The 19,344-nt window shown below is 45.6% G+C and overlaps 1 protein-coding gene and 1 long non-coding RNA gene across 6 annotated transcripts in view; one reads left to right on the top strand and one right to left on the bottom strand.

The window, feature by feature from the left end:
• The window catches only part of MEGF6 (multiple EGF like domains 6), a 123,030-nt gene that overhangs the window by 86,082 nt on the left and 17,604 nt on the right, over nucleotides 1–19,344 (top strand). For 4 of the 5 annotated variants that reach the window (XM_069782821.1, XM_069782819.1, XM_069782818.1 and 1 more), the window contains 9 exons: nucleotides 3,830–3,967; nucleotides 12,551–12,673; nucleotides 13,512–13,634; nucleotides 14,850–15,017; nucleotides 15,286–15,417; nucleotides 15,527–15,655; nucleotides 17,442–17,570; nucleotides 17,738–17,872; nucleotides 18,234–18,368. In XM_069782821.1, the coding sequence (XP_069638922.1) occupies nucleotides 3,830–3,967; nucleotides 12,551–12,673; nucleotides 13,512–13,634; nucleotides 14,850–15,017; nucleotides 15,286–15,417; nucleotides 15,527–15,655; nucleotides 17,442–17,570; nucleotides 17,738–17,872; nucleotides 18,234–18,368 (1,212 nt within the window). The remainder of the gene's footprint in view (nucleotides 1–3,829; nucleotides 3,968–12,550; nucleotides 12,674–13,511; nucleotides 13,635–14,849; nucleotides 15,018–15,285; nucleotides 15,418–15,526; nucleotides 15,656–17,441; nucleotides 17,571–17,737; nucleotides 17,873–18,233; nucleotides 18,369–19,344) is intronic. The other variant, XM_069782820.1, reaches the window with a different exon arrangement.
• LOC138685223 (uncharacterized) lies at nucleotides 6,995–11,211 on the bottom strand. Its single transcript, XR_011324518.1, has 3 exons — nucleotides 11,087–11,211; nucleotides 8,723–8,856; nucleotides 6,995–7,178 (listed from the first exon to the last, which is right to left on the bottom strand). It is a non-coding gene; the product is annotated as an uncharacterized lncRNA (long non-coding RNA).

Below are 19,344 nucleotides of genomic sequence, written 5' to 3'. Positions count from 1 at the left end.
AGTTTTGCCGGACTTTGTTAGAGTTTTGCTGGACTTTGCCGGATTTTGCCGGACTTTGCCAGAGTTTTGCCAGACTTTGCTGGATTTTGCCAGCTTTTTGCCGGACTTTGTTAGAGTTTTGCTGGACTTTGCCAGAGTTTTGCCGGATTTTGCTAGACCTTGCCGGATTTTGCCGGACTTTGCCGGACTTTGCCGGACTTTGTTAGAGTTTTGCCGGACTTTGCCGGACTTTGCCGGATTTTGCCGGATTTTGCCGGACTTTGCCGGATTTTGCCAGATTTTGCCGGACTTTGTTAGAGTTTTGCTGGACTTTGCCGGACTTTGCCGGACTTTGCCAGAGTTTTGCCGGATTTTGCCAGAGTTTTGCCAGACTTTGCTGGATTTTGCCAGCGTTTTGCCGGACTTTGCCAGAGTTTTGCCGGATTTTGCCAGAGTTTTGCCGGACTTTGCCAGACTTTGTTAGAGTTTTGCTGGACTTTGCCGGACTTTGCCAGAGTTTTGCCGGATTTTGCCAGACTTTGCCGCAGTTTGCCAGAGTTTTGCCAGACTTTGCCGGATTTTGCCGGACTTTGTTAGAGTTTTGCTGGACTTTGCCGGATTTTGCCGGACTTTGCCAGAGTTTTGCCGGATTTTGCCAGATTTTGCCGGACTTTGTTAGAGTTTTGCCGGATTTTGCCGGACTTTGTTAGAGTTTTGCCAGAGTTTTGCCGGACTTTGTTAGAGTTTTGCCAGACTTTGCTGGATTTTGCCAGCGTTTTGCCGGATTTTGCCGGACTTTGCCAGAGTTTTGCTGGACTTTGTTAGAGTTTTGCCGGACTTTGTTAGAGTTTTGCCGGACTTTGTTAGAGTTTTGCTGGACTTTGCCGGATTTTGCCGGACTTTGCCAGAGTTTTGCCAGACTTTGCTGGATTTTGCCAGCTTTTTGCCGGACTTTGTTAGAGTTTTGCTGGACTTTGCCAGAGTTTTGCCGGATTTTGCTAGACCTTGCCGGATTTTGCCGGACTTTGCCGGACTTTGCCGGACTTTGTTAGAGTTTTGCCGGACTTTGCCGGATTTTGCCGGATTTTGCCGGACTTTGCCGGACTTTGCCAGATTTTGCCGGACTTTGTTAGAGTTTTGCTGGACTTTGCCGGATTTTGCCGGACTTTGCCAGAGTTTTGCCGGACTTTGCCGGATTTTGCCAGAGTTTTGCCGGACTTTGTTAGAGTTTTGCCAGACTTTGCTGGATTTTGCCAGCTTTTTGCCGGACTTTGCCAGAGTTTTGCCGGACTTTGTTAGAGTTTTGCCGGATTTTGCCAGAGTTTTGCCGGACTTTGTTAGAGTTTTGCTGGACTTTGCCGGATTTTGCCGGACTTTGCCAGACTTTGCTAGAGTTTTGCCGGACTTTGCCGGGTTTTGCCAGAGTTTTGCCAGACTTTGCCGGATTTTGCCAGCTTTTTGCCGGACTTTGCCAGAGTTTTGCCGGATTTTGCCAGAGTTTGCCAGATTTTGCGCGGGGGGGGGGTAGAAACTAATAAAATGACAACAGCAATAGTGGTAGTAGGTTTTAAAAGAAAAGAAACTAGAAAGGAAGAAACTAGAAAGGAAGAAACTAGAAAGGAAGAAACTAGAAAGGAAGAAACTAGAAAGGAAGAAACTAGAAAGGAAGAAACTAGAAAGGAAGAAACTAGAAAGGAAGAAACTAGAAAGGAAGAAACTAGAAAGGAAGAAACTAGAAAGGAAGAAACTAGAAAGGAAGAAACTAGAAAGGAAGAAACTAGAAAGGAAGAAACTAGAAAGGAAGAAACTAGAAAGGAAGAAACTAGAAAGGAAGAAACTAGAAAGGAAGAAACTAGAAAGGAAGAAACTAGAAAGGAAGAAACTAGAAAGGAAGAAACTAGAAAGGAAGAAACTAGAAAGGAAGAAACTAGAAAGGAAGAAACTAGAAAGGAAGAAACTAGAAAGGAAGAAACTAGAAAGGAAGAAACTAGAAAGGAAGAAACTAGAAAGGAAGAAACTAGAAAGGAAGAAACTAGAAAGGAAGAAACTAGAAAGGAAGAAACTAGAAAGGAAGAAACTAGAAAGGAAGAAACTAGAAAGGAAGAAACTAGAAAGGAAGAAACTAGAAAGGAAGAAACTAGAAAGGAAGAAACTAGAAAGGAAGAAACTAGAAAGGAAGAAACTAGAAAGGAAGAAACTAGAAAGGAAGAAACTAGAAAGGAAGAAACTAGAAAGGAAGAAACTAGAAAGGAAGAAACTAGAAAGGAAGAAACTAGAAAGGAAGAAACTAGAAAGGAAGAAACTAGAAAGGAAGAAACTAGAAAGGAAGAAACTAGAAAGGAAGAAACTAGAAAGGAAGAAACTAGAAAGGAAGAAACTAGAAAGGAAGAAACTAGAAAGGAAGAAACTAGAAAGGAAGAAACTAGAAAGGAAGAAACTAGAAAGGAAGAAACTAGAAAGGAAGAAACTAGAAAGGAAGAAACTAGAAAGGAAGAAACTAGAAAGGAAGAAACTAGAAAGGAAGAAACTAGAAAGGAAGAAACTAGAAAGGAAGAAACTAGAAAGGAAGAAACTAGAAAGGAAGAAACTAGAAAGGAAGAAACTAGAAAGGAAGAAACTAGAAAGGAAGAAACTAGAAAGGAAGAAACTAGAAAGGAAGAAACTAGAAAGGAAGAAACTAGAAAGGAAGAAACTAGAAAGGAAGAAACTAGAAAGGAAGAAACTAGAAAGGAAGAAACTAGAAAGGAAGAAACTAATAAAATGACACCAGTAATAATAAAAGGATTGGAATATACAAATGATGCACAGTGCAATTGCTCACCACCCGCCAATCAACACCCAGTTAATCCCCAAGCAGCGATCCCCCCGCCCCGACTCCCCCCAGTTCCTATACTAGACGTGACGTCCCATGGTACGGAATACCCCGTTGGCCAGTTTGGGTCAGGTGCCCTGGCTGTGTCCCTTCCCAACTTCTTGTGCCCCTTCAGCCTTCTCACTGGCTGGGCATGAGAAGCTGAAAAATCCTTGACTTTAGACTAAACATTACTGAGCAACAACTGAAAACATCAGTGTTACCAACATTCTTCTCCTACTGAACTCAAAACACAGCACTGTACCAGCTACTAGGAAGACAGTTAGCTCTATCCCAGCTGAAACCAGGACACAACCCCTGGTTGTTCTTGCATTAATAAGAGGAAAGACAGAGGGACTATACTAACCTTGTGAAATCTAGAAGATGGTCTTCCACCATGGCACAGCTTTTGGTGTTGACACACGCCGATCTGCTGGGAAGCACCAAGCTCCTTTCTTCTTTCATCCTCCTTGGGTCCAAACACACTAAAAACTCAAAAATGTTCTTAAAGGCAGAAAATGGTTTTCCTGAGGTTCAGGGCTGAGTCAAAGCTCCATGGTGCAAGTTCCTTTTAGTTTAAGAAAGCTGAATTAACTAGACAAGTTTACATAACCTTTGCCGAACTAAGAAGTTACATGGCTGCTCCTGACACTTGTGCCACCATTTTTGACACATCAGTAACTAACCCTTCTGGCTGTAGGCATCTGGATGTTTCCATAGTTAGCTGTAGTCTGCTGCTCCCATTTCTAGCTGGCATCAGAACAGCTCCGTACTTACAAAGACCGAGCCAAATTTTGGCTGGCAGCAGCCTCTCTGCAAAACTCTTTCCATCCTTTCCCCACTGCACATCACTGTTCTCCTTGGCATGGCCGTGCACGCAAAAACGCGCACGCAAGGAGCTTGGCTGGGAGCTGCGGTGGGGGTGCCTGCCAGAGCCCGGCCAGCACGTACAGGGGTGCAGCACACACTGCAGGAGCCTAACCGGTGTGCCTTTTCCAGGGATAGAAATGGAGATTGTGAATAGTTGTGAAGCCAACAACGGTGGTTGTTCCCATACATGCCACCACACCAGCTCCGGCCCGGTCTGTACCTGTAATTTTGGCTATCGGCTTGAAGAGGACCGGAAGACGTGCACTGGTAAGGCAAGGGGAAAAGGACATCCCTCGTTTTTACAAGCACACCTCAAGTAACAGTGAGGATCTCTGTACGTTAGCTACTCTCTGTATATGCACTACAAACAGGTTAACAAGGCTAGAAACAGATGCAAAACACCTCGAGCTCTGTAAATGCTATGAAGTTGAGGCATGTGCCTCATACTGCATTACTCTGAGCCCCCTGCAGCAAATAACCTTGCAGCAGAAACCCACCGTGGTGCTCACTACCCAGACTTTTGCTGCACCAGCATGTCAGGCTATGGTTTCATCCTGCGCTCACAGTGGGGCTGTGGCTCAGGCTCGCACAGCCAGGCTGGGTGGCTGTTTCCATCCTTCAGGCAGTCCAAAGCTGTGAGAAATCCTGGTGCCCTTCTTGCAGGTTAGTTGGAGGGACTATGCATTGAGGCACTTACTTACACCTACAGACTGCTCTTCCTATAAAATCAGCAAGCAGGAGGTTGCTAGCAAAGAGTAACAGTGTTTAGTGATGCAAAACAGTACTTACCTATCTCCATGCAGTGCAGAGTTGCAGTTCACATTGCTCAGGAAATTCTTGAATTCGTTTCCTCTTTGTTCAGTACCACCTTCTTCCTGCAGTTTTCAAGGAGCACGTCTGTCCAGGACATCTGTTGGGAACAAATACACTCCTTAACAGGCTGCCATGGGCACCCACAGTTGCTTGGGTGGGGGGGCGATTCCTCTGCCAGGAGACCAATGCAAAACCCCCAGGAACTTTGCTTTCCCCCGTGGCTCTGAGGAAGCAGCAGGAGCTGTCTCCATACAGCATCACAACACAGGGGCAAAAAAGCCAGGACCTGAAGTCTACTCTGAAAGAACATTCTTCCTTTGCATACTACAAAGCCCAGTACACTTTCTGCAGCCCAGCAGCGCTATCTGTTTTCCTACCAGACCCCTCCTCGGTCCAGCCTCCTCTGGTGGTAGGGGGATGCTTCACCAACCCCACTACTACCTGGGCACTGCAGTAATTCCACTTCATTGTGGACAAAGGGAGTCCCATAAATACAAGGGGCTTGAAATTTAAAGCCCCAGGAGCTCTGCTTTCTCCAGGTTATCTAGATCCATCCTTCAGACACTTCACTCTGAGATAGCTTGAAGGAACTGATACCGAAAAGCTGGTCAAAAGAAACTAAGTCTCAGTTTTGGAGTTTTAGAAAGCAGGCATTCTTTATTGCAGCGCTGGGTGCACGGGGGATCGCTCCACCTATCGTGCACACCAATGGGCCTAATTGTCCAGGTTAAGTACATGTTCTACAGACATACTCACTAGATCTCCAAGAAATGTTATACATATTCATTAGTTTTTCAGGAAACTACCACCATATGCAAATATCCTTTACACAGGTGCATTGAAGGTCTCTGGTGGTCTTCAGGAGTCCTCTGGTGGTCTTCCATAGTCCTCCTCACTTGTCCGCTACTTGACCCTTCTCGGATGATTCTGCGCAGTGTGATCTTCTGCATGTTTGATACATCTTATCCTAAAGAAAGCTCGTTAGTGCTTCTATTATTTATGCTTACATTTTGACATAATTCATATGGATACTTCTAAGCTAAGTTACCTAAAAGGGCTAAGGTCCTTATCTTCTTCGCAAACTGCAAGGCCATCCAAAAGCAATTTCTCACACATTTTGCAACATACAGAACCCCCATCCACCACTGATCAGCAAACAATCGGGCAAAGCAACAGCAAGGCCATTGTACCCAGAAAAACATCCTGCATCAATCCCTTCTTTTCTTTTGAGGACTTGTAGCTTACCTGCTACAGTCCTCAATATCTATGTACTAAAACTCATTTTCATGTAATTTATAGTCCATCCCTTTCAAGGGTTCAAGTAAAGTATTTTCCTGTTTCTACTTCATGTCTAATCTCATTTCTTTTCCAGTCACTATGTTTCAGCTGAACTCCAATAACGCCAAAGAAAACATTTGAGAAATATACAAACAAATATCCCTAGAGTCATTAACTAATTAATCCAACAAATAATTATTTTAACCATCCTAAATTGGGAAGCCAAGAAGTCAATTTATTCCAAATTTCCCCAAATCCCCAAGATGTATCATCCACAGCCACTCTATGTATCTGTTGGCTTTGTTTCCAAATTTCATTCAGATCTGTAGCAATCTTTCCTGATTGATCTACATAAAAACACAACAGCTAGTATTTATGACCATACAAACCACTCCCTGAGAGGCTAAAAGCATATCCAGTGCCATTCTATTTTGAAGAACCATTTTTGATAAACTAGAAACTTCAAGTTGTAAAGGTCAAATGGCATCTACAGTGTAGTTTTCAATTTGCTCAATCACTGCCAAAATATTCACTAATGTCTTTTCTAACTCACTGACTCCTAACCAAGGTGCTCTCCTGAGCCATCTCAAAAGTGTCCTTACCCATCCATTCTGGTTTCCCAAGCTCCCGATTACTGTAATAGTAGGGATTATTACTCCCAAAGTGCATGTTCCCAACCAGTTAGGAGGCAGGGCCTTTTGAGCCTTTTTCCCACATAGCCAGTACCATCCATTTCCCTTAGGAACATTCTAATATCCAGGCAGTGAATTTCATCCTTGCATCTATATAGCTCAATCACAATAAGGGTAGTGACCCATGGCATTGTTGTCAATTCTAAGGGTTTTGTAGTTAGACATTTAACTTCAGAAACATTTGGATCATACACATCCCATACTTGGAGACCAGTTTCATTTTCCCGGTTAAATTTCAGTCTTATTCACAAATTATTCCAGGATGTGTTGAAGGGGATCGGTATTCCCACTAAATCTGCACCCTTTTCTGTGTGCTCAGGGAGTTGGGAACAAGCCCAGCAATCTGATCGGTTAATGGTTTTCATGATTCCTCCAATTAGTTTGGAGTGTAGGTTCATATCCCAAATACCTAGACTCCCTGTGAATATCAAACCAAAACAAATAAAAACATATAATCACCACATTTTACCTTTAACTCTTATCTATTTTCAACCTCAGTAGCATTTCTTGTTCCACTTGCCATTGAGGAGCTGCCTTCTTAATTCTTGAATAATGAATCCAAGGGCCCTTTCCATTCAATTTTACTGCCGTGTATGTGGTTAATAAAATTTGATATGGTCCTTTCCACTTCTCCTGTAGTGGCTCCGATGTCCAAGATTTGAGGTAGACCCAATCTCCAGGTTGAAATGGGTGAGCTGGCAAATCAAGATTCAAAGATTTATTCATCACCACATACTTATTTAGTTCTCGCAATACTTTTCCCAAGGACATTAAATAATGAATTCCATCACTTTCACCTTGTATTGTCATTTCTCCTGGCAATCCAGGAGTCTGATGTGGTCTTCCATATAAGAGTTCATAAGGGCTCAAATGCTGTCTACCTCTGGGCTGTACTCTAATTCTCAATACGGCCAAAGAGAGCCTGTATCCAATCCATAGAAGTTTCTTGACACAGTTTATGTATTTGTGTCTTAAGGGTATAGTTCATTCTTTCAACTTTTCCACTAGCTTGTGGCCTATATGGAGTATGTAAGTCCCAAGTTAGATTCAATATTTTAGATAGCTCTGTAACTATCTTTGCCACAAAATGGGGACCTCTGTCTGATGACATTCCTATAGGTATTCCAAACCTGGGAATTATTTCTTTTAACAAAACCTTGACGACTTCTTGGGCTTTATTGGTATGGCAGGGAAAAGATTCTGGCCATCCAGTATACATATCTACTAAAACCAACAGATATTTCATCCCTCTTTTTCTAGGTAGTTCAGTAAAATCAACTTGCCAATACTCACCAGGTGTTTTACCTTCCGTTATTTTTTCCAACATGTACCTTGTTTTGGTTTTTTTGATTATTCCTACAACACACTCCACACCTCTCAGTCACAGATCATATACTTTCCACCATATTTCTACTAATAATTGATTTCTGCAAGTGTTTTAACAAGTTTTCAGTTCCCCAATGAACAGAATAGTGTTCTTTCCTTACTGTCTCATTTATGAGAGCCTAAGGAACTACTACTAGGCCTAAGGGTGCACACCCAGACATGTGTCTTCCATTTGTGACAAAACTATTTCCATCAGTATATAGTTCCAAGTCTGGATTACTTAAGTGGGTGTCCTTAAGGTCTGGCCTACTGGCATATACTTCTTCTATAGTCTGTAAGCAGTCATGCTCTAATTTCTTCACAAGGCTTGCTGTCAGCTTCAAAGATTCTTCTTGGGTTTCCCCTGCCAGCAAAATATCATCCACATACTGTAGTACACCACCTTCTCTATTCTCCACTCACCAGATTTCAAGTTCTTTAGCAAGTTGATTTCCAAAAATGGTGGGGCTATTCTTAAATCCTTGTGGTAACACAGTCCAGGTATATTGAGTCTTTCGCCCTGTTTCAGGATTTTCCCATTCAAAAGCAAATATTTCTTGGCTCTCTGGTGCAACCGGGACGCAGAAAAGGCATCTTTTAGGTCTAATGCTGTAAACCATTCTTGTTTTTCTGTCAAGCTTATCAAGGTATACGGATTTGCAACTACTGGATGTATATCTTGTACTATCTGATTGATAGATCTTAAATCTTAAACTAATTTATATGCTTTCCCATCTGCCTTTTTCACTGGCAGAATTGGAGTATTATACTGAGAGAATGTGAGTCTAAGTAACCCATATTTCAGAAATTTTTGTATTAATGGTAACTACCCCAACTTAGGCTCAACTTTTATAAGGTATTGCTTCAGTCTTACTGGTGTCAATTCTGCTTTTAGATCTATTCTCACAGGTTCAGCTCTTTTAGATTTCCCAGGTATTTCTCCAGCCCAAACAAAGGGAATTACCACCTCCTCCACTTCTTCAGGGATATCTTTGCGTACTTGTCTGTCTTCCTGTAACAGAAACACTGAAGCCTGGATATATTTAGATTCTGGTATTAAAACTTTTATTTCCCCTTCTTTGAATTTTATTTCTGCTTCTAATTTTTCTAATAAATCCCAGCCTATCAGGGGTTTCGGTGCACCTGGTAAGTAAAGAAACTTGTGAATGACCCATTGCTTCCCAATTTTAAGTTTTAAGGGTTTAAAGAATGGCCTTTGTTCTGCTTTTCCTCTCACACCAATAACTTTCACCATGTCAGTTCTTAATTCATGTTTTTTAGTGTTTAAAACCGAATATGTTGTCCCTGTATCTATTAAACATTCTGCTTCCTCATTCCCCAGCTTAATTATAACCAGAGGCTCTGCTGGGGAAGAGTGCTCTGCTCTTCTTCAGTCTTCCTCCTCTAAGGGTACTATCGGTACCCTCCTTTCTTTTTTGCTAATAAAGCTGGGCACTCTCTCTTCCAATGTCCTTCTATCTTACAACATGCACACTGATTCTGCCCGACAGTTGGATTCGACAGTCTGCATCCTCTACCCCTTCCACATACATTCCCCCTCATATTTCCTCTGGAAATCCCCCTCATTCCCTTTTGATATACGTGTATATTCTCAAGGGCTGCTGTTAACTTTGCATTTCCTCTCTCTCTGTTGATCTCTATTTCTATATACCATCCAGGCAATATCCAACATTCTCCCAATATCCCTAGCTTCTGCCCCCTGCAATTTTTGCAATTTCCTCTGAATATCATCAGACAATTGCCCAATAAATAGGGTGGCTAACTGGCCTTTCCCTTCCTTGGATTCAATATCTAAAGTAGTATGTTTCCGAGCTGCTTCTTTTAATCCATTTAGAAAATCAGTTAGTGACTCCTCTTTGTCCTTTTTAATTTCATACAATTTAGACCAGTTTATAGCCTTTGGAGTTGCATTTTGAATTCCAAATAATACCAGTCTCTGATATCGGGCTATCATCTCTTTGTCATCTGGGTCATTGGGATCCCACTTAGGATCCACGGAACGAAAATGATCTTCCATTTGCCCTCATAAAGTTCCTGAAGGTATTTGTGCTTGGAGATGTGTTCTTACAGCTCTCCATATCATGTCTCTCTCTGTACTATCAAACACCACTTGTAAAATAGCTTCGATATCCTGCCAATCAGGATTCCGAGTTCTAATCATCATTTCAAAAGCACTTGCCACCTTCTCTGGATCATCCCGACAACTTCCCGCGGCAACTTTCCAATTATTTAAATCTGATATTGAAAAAGGAACCTTTACTGTAATTGGTCCATCATTTCCCACAGCCTGTCACAGCAGAGCCTGCAAGGCTGGCTGTCTAATTCTCATTCGACCAGCTACTGGAGTCTGCCCCATTCCCTCAATCACACAATCACCTTTTCCCTCTTCAGACCTTTCCTCCCAACCTTCCATCTCCTCCTGTCTTAAAGTCCTTAACCCTGGTGCCACCAGCATTTCTAAATCCTCCTCCGTTTCCTCCCGAGTTAATTTTAAACACCTCTGTCCAATGCTACAGGCTGAACAATATCTTTTCAAAGTTTTCCCATTATGCTTATTCTGGTCCTTTTCCAACACAAAAGGATCAGAAGGAGCTAAATTAATTGCACGTTCCTTTTGCCAGTCAGTGTGCTGACGCAACGTGAAAAACATATCTGCATACATCACTTCATCCCATTTCTTTTCCCTTCTCAGAAACAACATCAATTGTAACAATGTATTATAATTCAATGTTCTATTTACTGGCCATTTATCCCCGCTTCCCAATTTATAAAGAGGCTGCCATTGGTTACAATAATTCACCAAATTAGATTTTTTTAACCAATCCTCCCGGGGATCCAGCAATTTGTTTCCAATGTTGCAAAATACACCCTAAAGGTGATTTCTTTATTACTCCACCGGTGGAGCTTCCAGCCCCCATTTTATACAAACTCAATTACACTATTTACACTATACACGCAATACTGACCTTTTTATAAAAACTTAATATAACTATAAATAAAATCACTACTAAAACAATCAAGTGACTGTAACTGCTATTGTGTACATACATTAGTCCAAGAAATAGGTACCTATAAAGGATTCATAACCTTTTCATATCCAATTAGGGAGACATATCCCTTTTCCATAGGGTCCTTTCCCCACATCTATCTTGCACGGTCAAACACCTGAGACTTACAGATAGATACCAATACCAAAAACCCCCAAAGAATGCCTTACTCGCAAAGTGTAGTTCTTGCTTCAAGCTCTTCAGTGTGGGGAGCAAGGTCCCTCCCGAGAAATCCCAGAGCCGGCTGAGGTTCCTGTGACCCCAGGATCTGTTGGGGTTCAGAAGCAGAGTCCCATCTGGGGTGCCAAAACTGATACCAAAAAAGCTGGTCAAAGAAACTCTAAGTCTCAGTTTTGGAGTTTTAGAAAGCAGGCATTCTTTATTGCAGCGCTGGGTGCACGGGGGATCGCTCCACCTATCGTGCACACCAGTGGGCCTAATTGTCCAGGTTAAGTACATGTTCTACAGACATACTCACTAGATTTCCAAGAAGTGTTATACATATTCATTAGTTTTCTGGGAAACTATTAGCATATGCAAATGTCCTTTATGCAGGCACATTGAAGGTCTCTGGTGGTCTTCCATAGTCCTCCTCACTCGTCCGCTACTTGACCCTTCTCGGATGATTCTGCACAGTGTGATCTTCTGCATGTTTGATACATCTTATCCTAAAGAAAGCTCGTTAGTGCTTCTATTATTTATGCTTACATTTTGACATAATTCATATGGATACTTCTAAGCTAAGTTACCTAAAAGGGCTAAGGTCCTTATCTTCTTCACAAACTGCAAGGCCATCCAAAAGCAATTTCTCACACATTTTGCAACATACAGAACCCCCATCCACCACTGATCAGCAAACAATCGGGCAAAGCAACAGCAAGGCTATTGTACCCAGAAAAACATCCTGCATCACAACACAGGGGCAAAAAAGCCAGGACCTGAAGTCTACTCTGAAAGAACATTCTTCCTTTGCATACTACAAAGCCCAGTACACTTTCTGCAGCCCAGCAGCGCTATCTGTTTTCCTACCAGACCCCTCCTCGGTCCAGCCTCCTCTGGTGGTAGGGGGATGCTTCACCAACCCCACTACTACCTGGGCACTGCAGTAATTCCACTTCATTGTGGACAAAGGGAGTCCCATAAATACAAGGGGCTTGCAATTTAAAGCCCCAGGAGCTCTGCTTTCTCCAGGTTATCTAGATCCATCCTTCAGACACTTCACTCCGAGATAGCTTGAAGGAACTGTGCAGTTCTCAACCATCTCTGAACTTGACATCAGTGTTTGTAACAGGGTAAATCAGGGAACAGAGGTCAGTGTTATGGTTGGAATCACCCCTATTTGTAAGCACACAAAACATTTAAGAACAATCTCAAACTGAAAAAATCACAGTTAACTTCCCACAGGCCTCTAGGATTCAGGATTCCTCCCTTGGCTGGGGAGCACATTGCCGAGGATGATCTGTTAACATAAAGCTCACTCATTTCAAGAGGAAAACAAGAATGCTAGCTCAGCATTTGGCAGTCAGATCAGTAAGAGCCTACCAGAACTGGTCACAGAGCAATTTTAGCAAGTACTGTCACCACTGCAAAGCTAGACGCATACTAACATCCAGCGCCCTTTGTTTTTCATTTAGATATCAATGAATGTGACAGTGGGTCTCACTGTTGTCAGCAAGACTGTTACAATTATCCTGGAGGCTACGAGTGTGCCTGCTATGCTGGATACAGGCTCGGCACAGATGGCTGCGGGTGTGATGGTAAGCAGAAACATCTAGCTGGAGTCCTGCAAGCGCCAGCGACGCTGCAGTCCTCTGCCTTGCAGCACGGCAAGAGACGCATACGGAACGGGTGCCTCTAGTTCTGGTTTTTGTATTTTGTCAGCCTCAGTCTGCTTAGTGTGAGGACAACTCAGCTATTCTAACCCACACACTAGTCCACCACAACCGAAGAGTAGCAACAGGGCTTTTGAACACACTGATATCAAACTGGGATAACTCAAAATGAGTTGGTCCAGGTCTGACTCCAGTAGTTCACAGAAGTCATTTCATGTTCAACCCCAGAGGCCAACATTGCCCATCATTTTCACCCAAGAGATACAGGCAAAGAAAAGCATTTGTATAAAATAGAGCTAAGACAGCAACTAACACAAGCTTTTAATAAAGAGAACAAAAAATTGTCCTACCTGGTTGCGAACAGCCAGGCATTGCCTCCAGTTTCTCCCAGCTCATACCAGTTCTCCTGTGAGCTCTGATAAGTCACCTGCTTAGCAGAAAGAAGGTGGGGCTTTTTTCCTCCTAATGAGTTGTTCTCACTCTCCGATAACATTCCACAGGTGAAGCCTCAAGCTTACCCACCTCTTTGTACACAATCAGTGACAGATGTGAACTCGAGCCCAGCACACAGTATTTGGAAACCCAGGGCTCCCTGAATCACTTGGGTAGCATCACTCCATTTTTAAGAGTCAGATGGCTTCACGTCACTAGCAGAGAGGATGCCATCAGCCTACTTGCTGATCTGTGGACAAAAACATATCTGGGCCCCTGTCCTGTACAGAGGGCATGCTCCCATTACACCAGAGTATCCCATGCTTTTTAGATGTGGACGAGTGCTCTTCACATAACGGTGGATGTGAACACACATGCCAGAACCAGCTAGGGTCTTTCCAGTGTGGCTGTGAGATCGGATACAAACTGGATGACGACCGAAGGAGCTGTATCCGTAAGTGCAACGCCTGGGCACCGCAGGGGTGAGCGGCGGGCTGCCCATCCCTCTGCCCTGCTCACCCCCAGCATTGCCTCCCCTGCACAGAACCCAGACCAGCCAGGGCCAGCACAGGCTGGAGCTCATTAGCCCTGCACACCACCTTTTCCAGCTTTTTCACAGCACTTAGTGCTATTAGCAGGGGAAACAACTCACACCACCAGTGGAAAGCTTTCCCCTGACACGACTGGTCCTATTTCAGCCACATTGCACAGCACTTCCCAAAGGGGCATAGGGGATTTTGGCACAGGTACACCTAGGACAGTCTGTAGTGGTGACTCTGCATTAACCAAAGAACCAGAACCCTTTCCACAGTCCCCAGCCTCTACAGTTTTTCCTTACAAGAAATAATAGATTTTGCTTTTTTAAGCAGTAGTGTCTCTATCCCACCACCAAACGCACTATCACCCGACTTACTCACTTAGTAGGGCAGCCAACACCCCACTCGCTTCATCTAACGACCCCCAGCAGCATCACCCAGGTCCCCAGAAAGGCTTTCCAAGGTCTGGACCCAGAAGAGCAGCACTGATCACCTCCAAGCTCTGGCCAAACTGCTGAGCCTCCTCCGGGGAGTGGCTTTTATAGGGTCTACAGCCCCTGCCCTGGCTCCCAAGTGTGCCTCTGCTTAGCTTGATTGCTGGCATTTAACCCTTGCCTGCCCTGCAAGGGAAGCAAACCTGTAGCTGATGATAGATACTTTTTCCAAAAGGAGAACCAAGCTGAAATGCATTGCTTACTTTTGTTAGATGGGCAGTCCTGTTTAATTTTCCACAAAAGAATTAACTTCCCTGAAAACTCAAAGAGTGGCTCTGGTCAGAAAAATGGCAGGGCAAAGGCGATGGGGTGAGCGTGAGCTCAGTTACCCAAGAAGCCAGGGCTGTGTGTCAAGGTTAAGGTCAAAGCTTCTCCCATTGATTTTAAAGTCACTTAGCTGGCCCGTGCCCATTCTAGCCAAAATGAACAAGCAAACAAGTTGCAGAAATTTTAGAGGTGTCAATATAGAGAGAGCTTAGTGGTGCAAAGCATGCCAAATCAGATGCAGATGCAGCAACCCTGTCCAGATGTTTCTGGTTTCCCTTTCTTATTACACAGGTTCTGTCCTACTGTTCACCTCTTAGAGATCTTATCTCTTTTCCCATTTTGACATTGTCATCTCCATGACCGCTTCCCTAGCTCTAGAGGACCCTGTGGAAGCTCTGGACGGCCGGCGCCCCGTTATCCGCCCAATCCCTCACGTTGCAATCCTGCGAGATGAATTTACCCAGCTCTTTAATGATGACTATGAAGAAGAGGAGGAAGAGATGGAAGCAAGAGGAGAGCACACACTTTCAGAAAAATTTGGTGGGCATTTCGCAGCACTGGTAAATGGCACGCTTTGCTTGGAAGTCTTCAAAATTAATCACACGTGCTGGGTTTATTCGTGTTCGGTGCGCGTACCCGCAAGACTTGTCGAGTACCTTTCCTATGCGCACAGAACCCGTGTTAGGGCGCAGATGCGTTTAGCTTTGCCGCAACCTGCACACGGTGCGGGGGTTGCTCTGCTCAAACTCTCCGAGATGCCGAGGCAGCCTTGGGGAAGGCTCTTCACCCGCAGCGCTTCTCATTGCAGTCTGCCTGGAGCACACGTTCGGCCCCGACTGCAGCCTGACCTGCGAGGACTGCCAAAACGGAGCCGCGTGTGACACGGAGGAGACGGGCTGCGAGTGTCCGGCGGGCTGGACCGGCATCGTCTGTAACCAGAGTGAGCGGTGCCGAAGGGCAGCGGGTGAAAAAGCTCTTCTCGCCCTCGCTGCGAGCCGCGCGTGGGGCTGCGGCAACCGGCTGAGCTTTGCCTCTCTTTCTCCCCCCAGCCTGCCCGGTCGGCACCTTCGGGAAGAATTGCAGCCTGACCTGCCGCTGCCAGAACGGCGGCACCTGCGACCCCGCCACGGGCGCCTGCCGCTGCCCGCCCGGGGTGGCCGGCGAGCTCTGCCAAGACGGTAAGCCCGCGGCTCTCCCCTCGCCCGCTCCGCGATCCCTTTCCTTCTCGCCGCAGCCCTCGGCAAGGCGCAGGGACCCGCCGGCGTGCGGGCTGTCTCGCCTCGCTGCAAAAAGGCAGGACAGTGTCTCTGCTGGGCTTTGAAATCGAGCGCCAAACCCTGGGGCCTCGCTTGCAGGTTTCTTTTCTCCCTAAAACGTTTTCCTCTAAGGAAGTAGCAATGTTCCTGAGGTGCCGTGCAAGTGATGGTCCCCAGCCTGCAGAGGCAGCTCATTTCTGTTTCTCTCAGCGCATTAGTAGAGCATTTGCCGTAATTTGATAGAGGGCTATTACAGCCACCTCTGATGCCGCTCTTTGATGTTCCAGTTGTGCTTCCCTGAAGCCTTAAAATGTTTTCCACAGGACGCCTTACACTGGCCCCTTTCTAGCTGTTCACTGAAAGCATCTTTCAACTCTTTTGTCGACCCATCCCAGTGTGAGCGGCTCTAACACATCCCTGCTCCATCTGACTCGGTGGGTCACCTAGTCTTCCGTGCAAAAATGTCATTTTAATAAGGAAAAGCTGGTAGAGGGGATTCTTCACCCACAAAAGAGTGTTCCAGGCAGCATGCCTTCTCTTTGCACTGGAAGACCTTTGCAGTCCCTGTTCGCTACTCAGCAATGACCATGGGCTGCCATCTCTATTTCACTGGACATTCAGTGGCGGACACAGAAAAGAATGTCAAAAACGGATGTTCAGTGGTAACTTTATAGAACTGTGGAGGTATTTTCCACTGAAGAAAAACCAAAGCATTGAAAAGTTGTGACAACAGTAGTTACCCAAAGTACCCAAAGGAGGTGCCAGTTGCTGTTGGTATTTGTTTCTCGCTCCCAAAGAGTTAAAATCTGGGGGACATAATCTAAAAACGCAGAAAGAGTGAGACAATAGGAGATGCCGACCAAATGACTTCAGACAAACGGTCAGGAGCATCTGGGAAGTATTACTGAAGGAGGAGACCGAAGCAGAATGTAAATGAATGCAAGAGATACCCCCACCTTTTCTTTCTGTAGGAAGGAGGTGATTGAGGGGTACAGAGAAAAAAACAGGAAGGTGAGATTAAAATAAACAATGAAGAACTGATCTGTTGTCCCAGGGTGGCATTTCCTCTGCTTAGACCGTCTGCTCTTCTTACCATACGGGAGAAGGCATGTGCTGCCTGGACAGATGCTGGCCGGAGCTTTCTGCTGACACAGTCTGTCTGCCATGTGCTTCTAATATTAAGGTCTTTAGCATAACAGAGAAAGAACAGTAATTTATTCCCTTAATAGTGCAAATGCCGCTGCTGTTTATCAATGGGAACAGCCTCGTGGATTACTTTCTCCCGTATGAAAAACTTGACTTCTCAGAGCCCTGCAGGGTAGGTTTCTAGCACGACCAGCGTTACCGTTTCGAGCGCGGTGCGGAGCCGAGGGTGCCCTCCGGGCACCCTGGATGGCTGCAGAGCGGCAGCAAGCGAAACGCGCTGCGACACTCCGTGCAAGGACAGGAGTGCCGACCGCTGAAGCAAGCTGGTTTTGAGCTGATGCAGGGAATCTGATTGCTCTTATCATTACCTTATTGCGTAGAGACACAATCTGGTCAGAAAACAAGCCAGCCTTCTTTTCAACACTAGCTGTGTCCTTTGCCTAGGTTCGTTTCCGCTGCTATGCGGCTTTGATTTTGGTACGGTTTTCCCGTGGTCTGCCAGAAAAAAAACCAACCGGCCCAAATTGGCTCATCTTCCCCAAAAATCTCTCTCTATTACTAGGGTGTCCGAAAGGATTTTTTGGGAAACAGTGCAGGAAGAAGTGCAACTGTGCCAACCGGGGTCGTTGCCATCGGATTTATGGAGCCTGTCTCTGCGATCCTGGCTTGTACGGACGGTACTGCCACTTAGGTATGCGTGTCCTCACCTTTTTTACGAGAGATGTGTTATTCTCAGATTACAGCCTTTCTAGAGGCCATCCCTGGGAAGGGCCAGCGCCGGGTGGCAAGGTTTCTGTCCCTTGCGCTCTGTCGTTTGGCCTCGCGGGTCGCTGACCAGCTCCTTCCCTCTGCATCCAGTTTGCCCCAAGTGGGCGTTCGGCCCCGGCTGCTCCGAAGAATGCCGCTGCGTGCAGCAGAACACGCAGGACTGCGACAAGAGGGACGGCTCCTGCCGATGCAAACCCGGCTACCGCGGCAAGCGCTGTGAGACAAGTGAGTGGCCGAGAAGCATTCACAGAGCATCCCCCTCTCTCCTCCCACAGCCTCTTTTCCCCTAGTTATTGTTCTGGGGGGAACGGCTCAGCTCGCTTTCCACCCGCCTGAGACTGCCTCGCCCCTCACTGTTTAGATGAGGAGCAAAACTTGCTATCAGACTCGGTCACGTTCAGTTAGCGCAGCCGGGTGGGAGTGCCTGTAAATGGGGATGGTGGACGTCATCCAGCCTGCTGCGCCCAGCTATCGGCTGGGGAGGGTGCTGGTCAGTGCCCGTCGCCGCGAGCTGGGGCTGCCTGCTCTTCCAGGGTCGACCGAGTAATGCCAGATGCTCTTTCTTTTGAATTACGATTGTTGACAGGCTGCGACCCTGGCTATTACGGGGATGGCTGCAAGAAGAAATGTAGCTGTTCTCCAGAAGCGTCCTGTGACCGTGTCACCGGAGAGTGCTGGAAGGAGTGTCCCCCCGGGTACCACGGGGAGAACTGCCACCAAGGTAAGGCAGGGGCCCTGCAAGGCAGCTCTAAGCCTGCTGTGAACTCACGTCTCCTCCTCACGTGTACAAACTTCTTCACCAAACCACGTGAAGAGACTTGCAGAATCCCTCCCGTGCTCTCTCAGACCCCCGAGCCCACCGCAGTTGATCTAATGAGCGAGAAGTTGAAACGGCTTCAGAGCTGCTGTTCGCAGGTCTGTCTTTGTAAAACGCTGCCATCTCTTTAAAGCGGCGAGCAGGAGCTCTCATCCATAATGAATCATATGCAGAAAAGGAGAACAAGGTCTCGCTTTTTCCTGCCACTGGGGCATCTCTGCTTTTGTAGATGAAGGTGATAGATACCTACTTATCTTTTTCCCCCTTTAATGTCTTTTTAATTCCAGGCAATCGGTGCCCAGCAGAATGGTATCGTATTTTCCACTCCATTTTCTTTTCCACATTGAAACTCTATTTGATCTGCAAGTGGAAAAGAAAATTTTGTATTCTGTTTACATTGTCAGGATTTAAACGTCTGCCTCCTAGAGCAGTTTGCTGCCCTTCACCTAAAGGGCCAGTTGACGGCATGGTAACTACACTGCACAAGATCCTGGGAGATAGTTGGGGTTTCAGAGAGCTTGACTTTCTTCAAACAAAGGTGTTTTGAGTGAACCTAAAGGTGGTAAGTCATTGGCACAAGGTGATGATTACAAAACAGGAACACAGTTCTTGGAAAATAATACCTTGTGCCAGCCTCAGAGCTGATCAACACCTGAAAAGCCAACCTCCCCCTGTTGTGAGGTCGTCTCCTTCCGAATCACAGTTCAACTGGTTGGTTCCAACAGAAAATGCAAAAAGTAGTTGGACTCTCAAAGTCCACACCTGAAGACACGCTGCATTAAAAGAGGCTCACGGTGTTCAGCGCCTGAATTTTGATTCAAGCATCCCGGGACTTTCTGCACTAACTTACGTATATCCAAGCATTCCATCCACACCCACC

This window comes from Haliaeetus albicilla, chromosome 4, assembly GCF_947461875.1.
Source record: "Haliaeetus albicilla chromosome 4, bHalAlb1.1, whole genome shotgun sequence".
In the NCBI taxonomy this organism is placed as follows: Eukaryota; Metazoa; Chordata; class Aves; order Accipitriformes; family Accipitridae; genus Haliaeetus; species Haliaeetus albicilla.
Note: the sequence above shows the minus strand (reverse complement) of the source record. Positions and strands in the feature narration are given on the sequence as shown.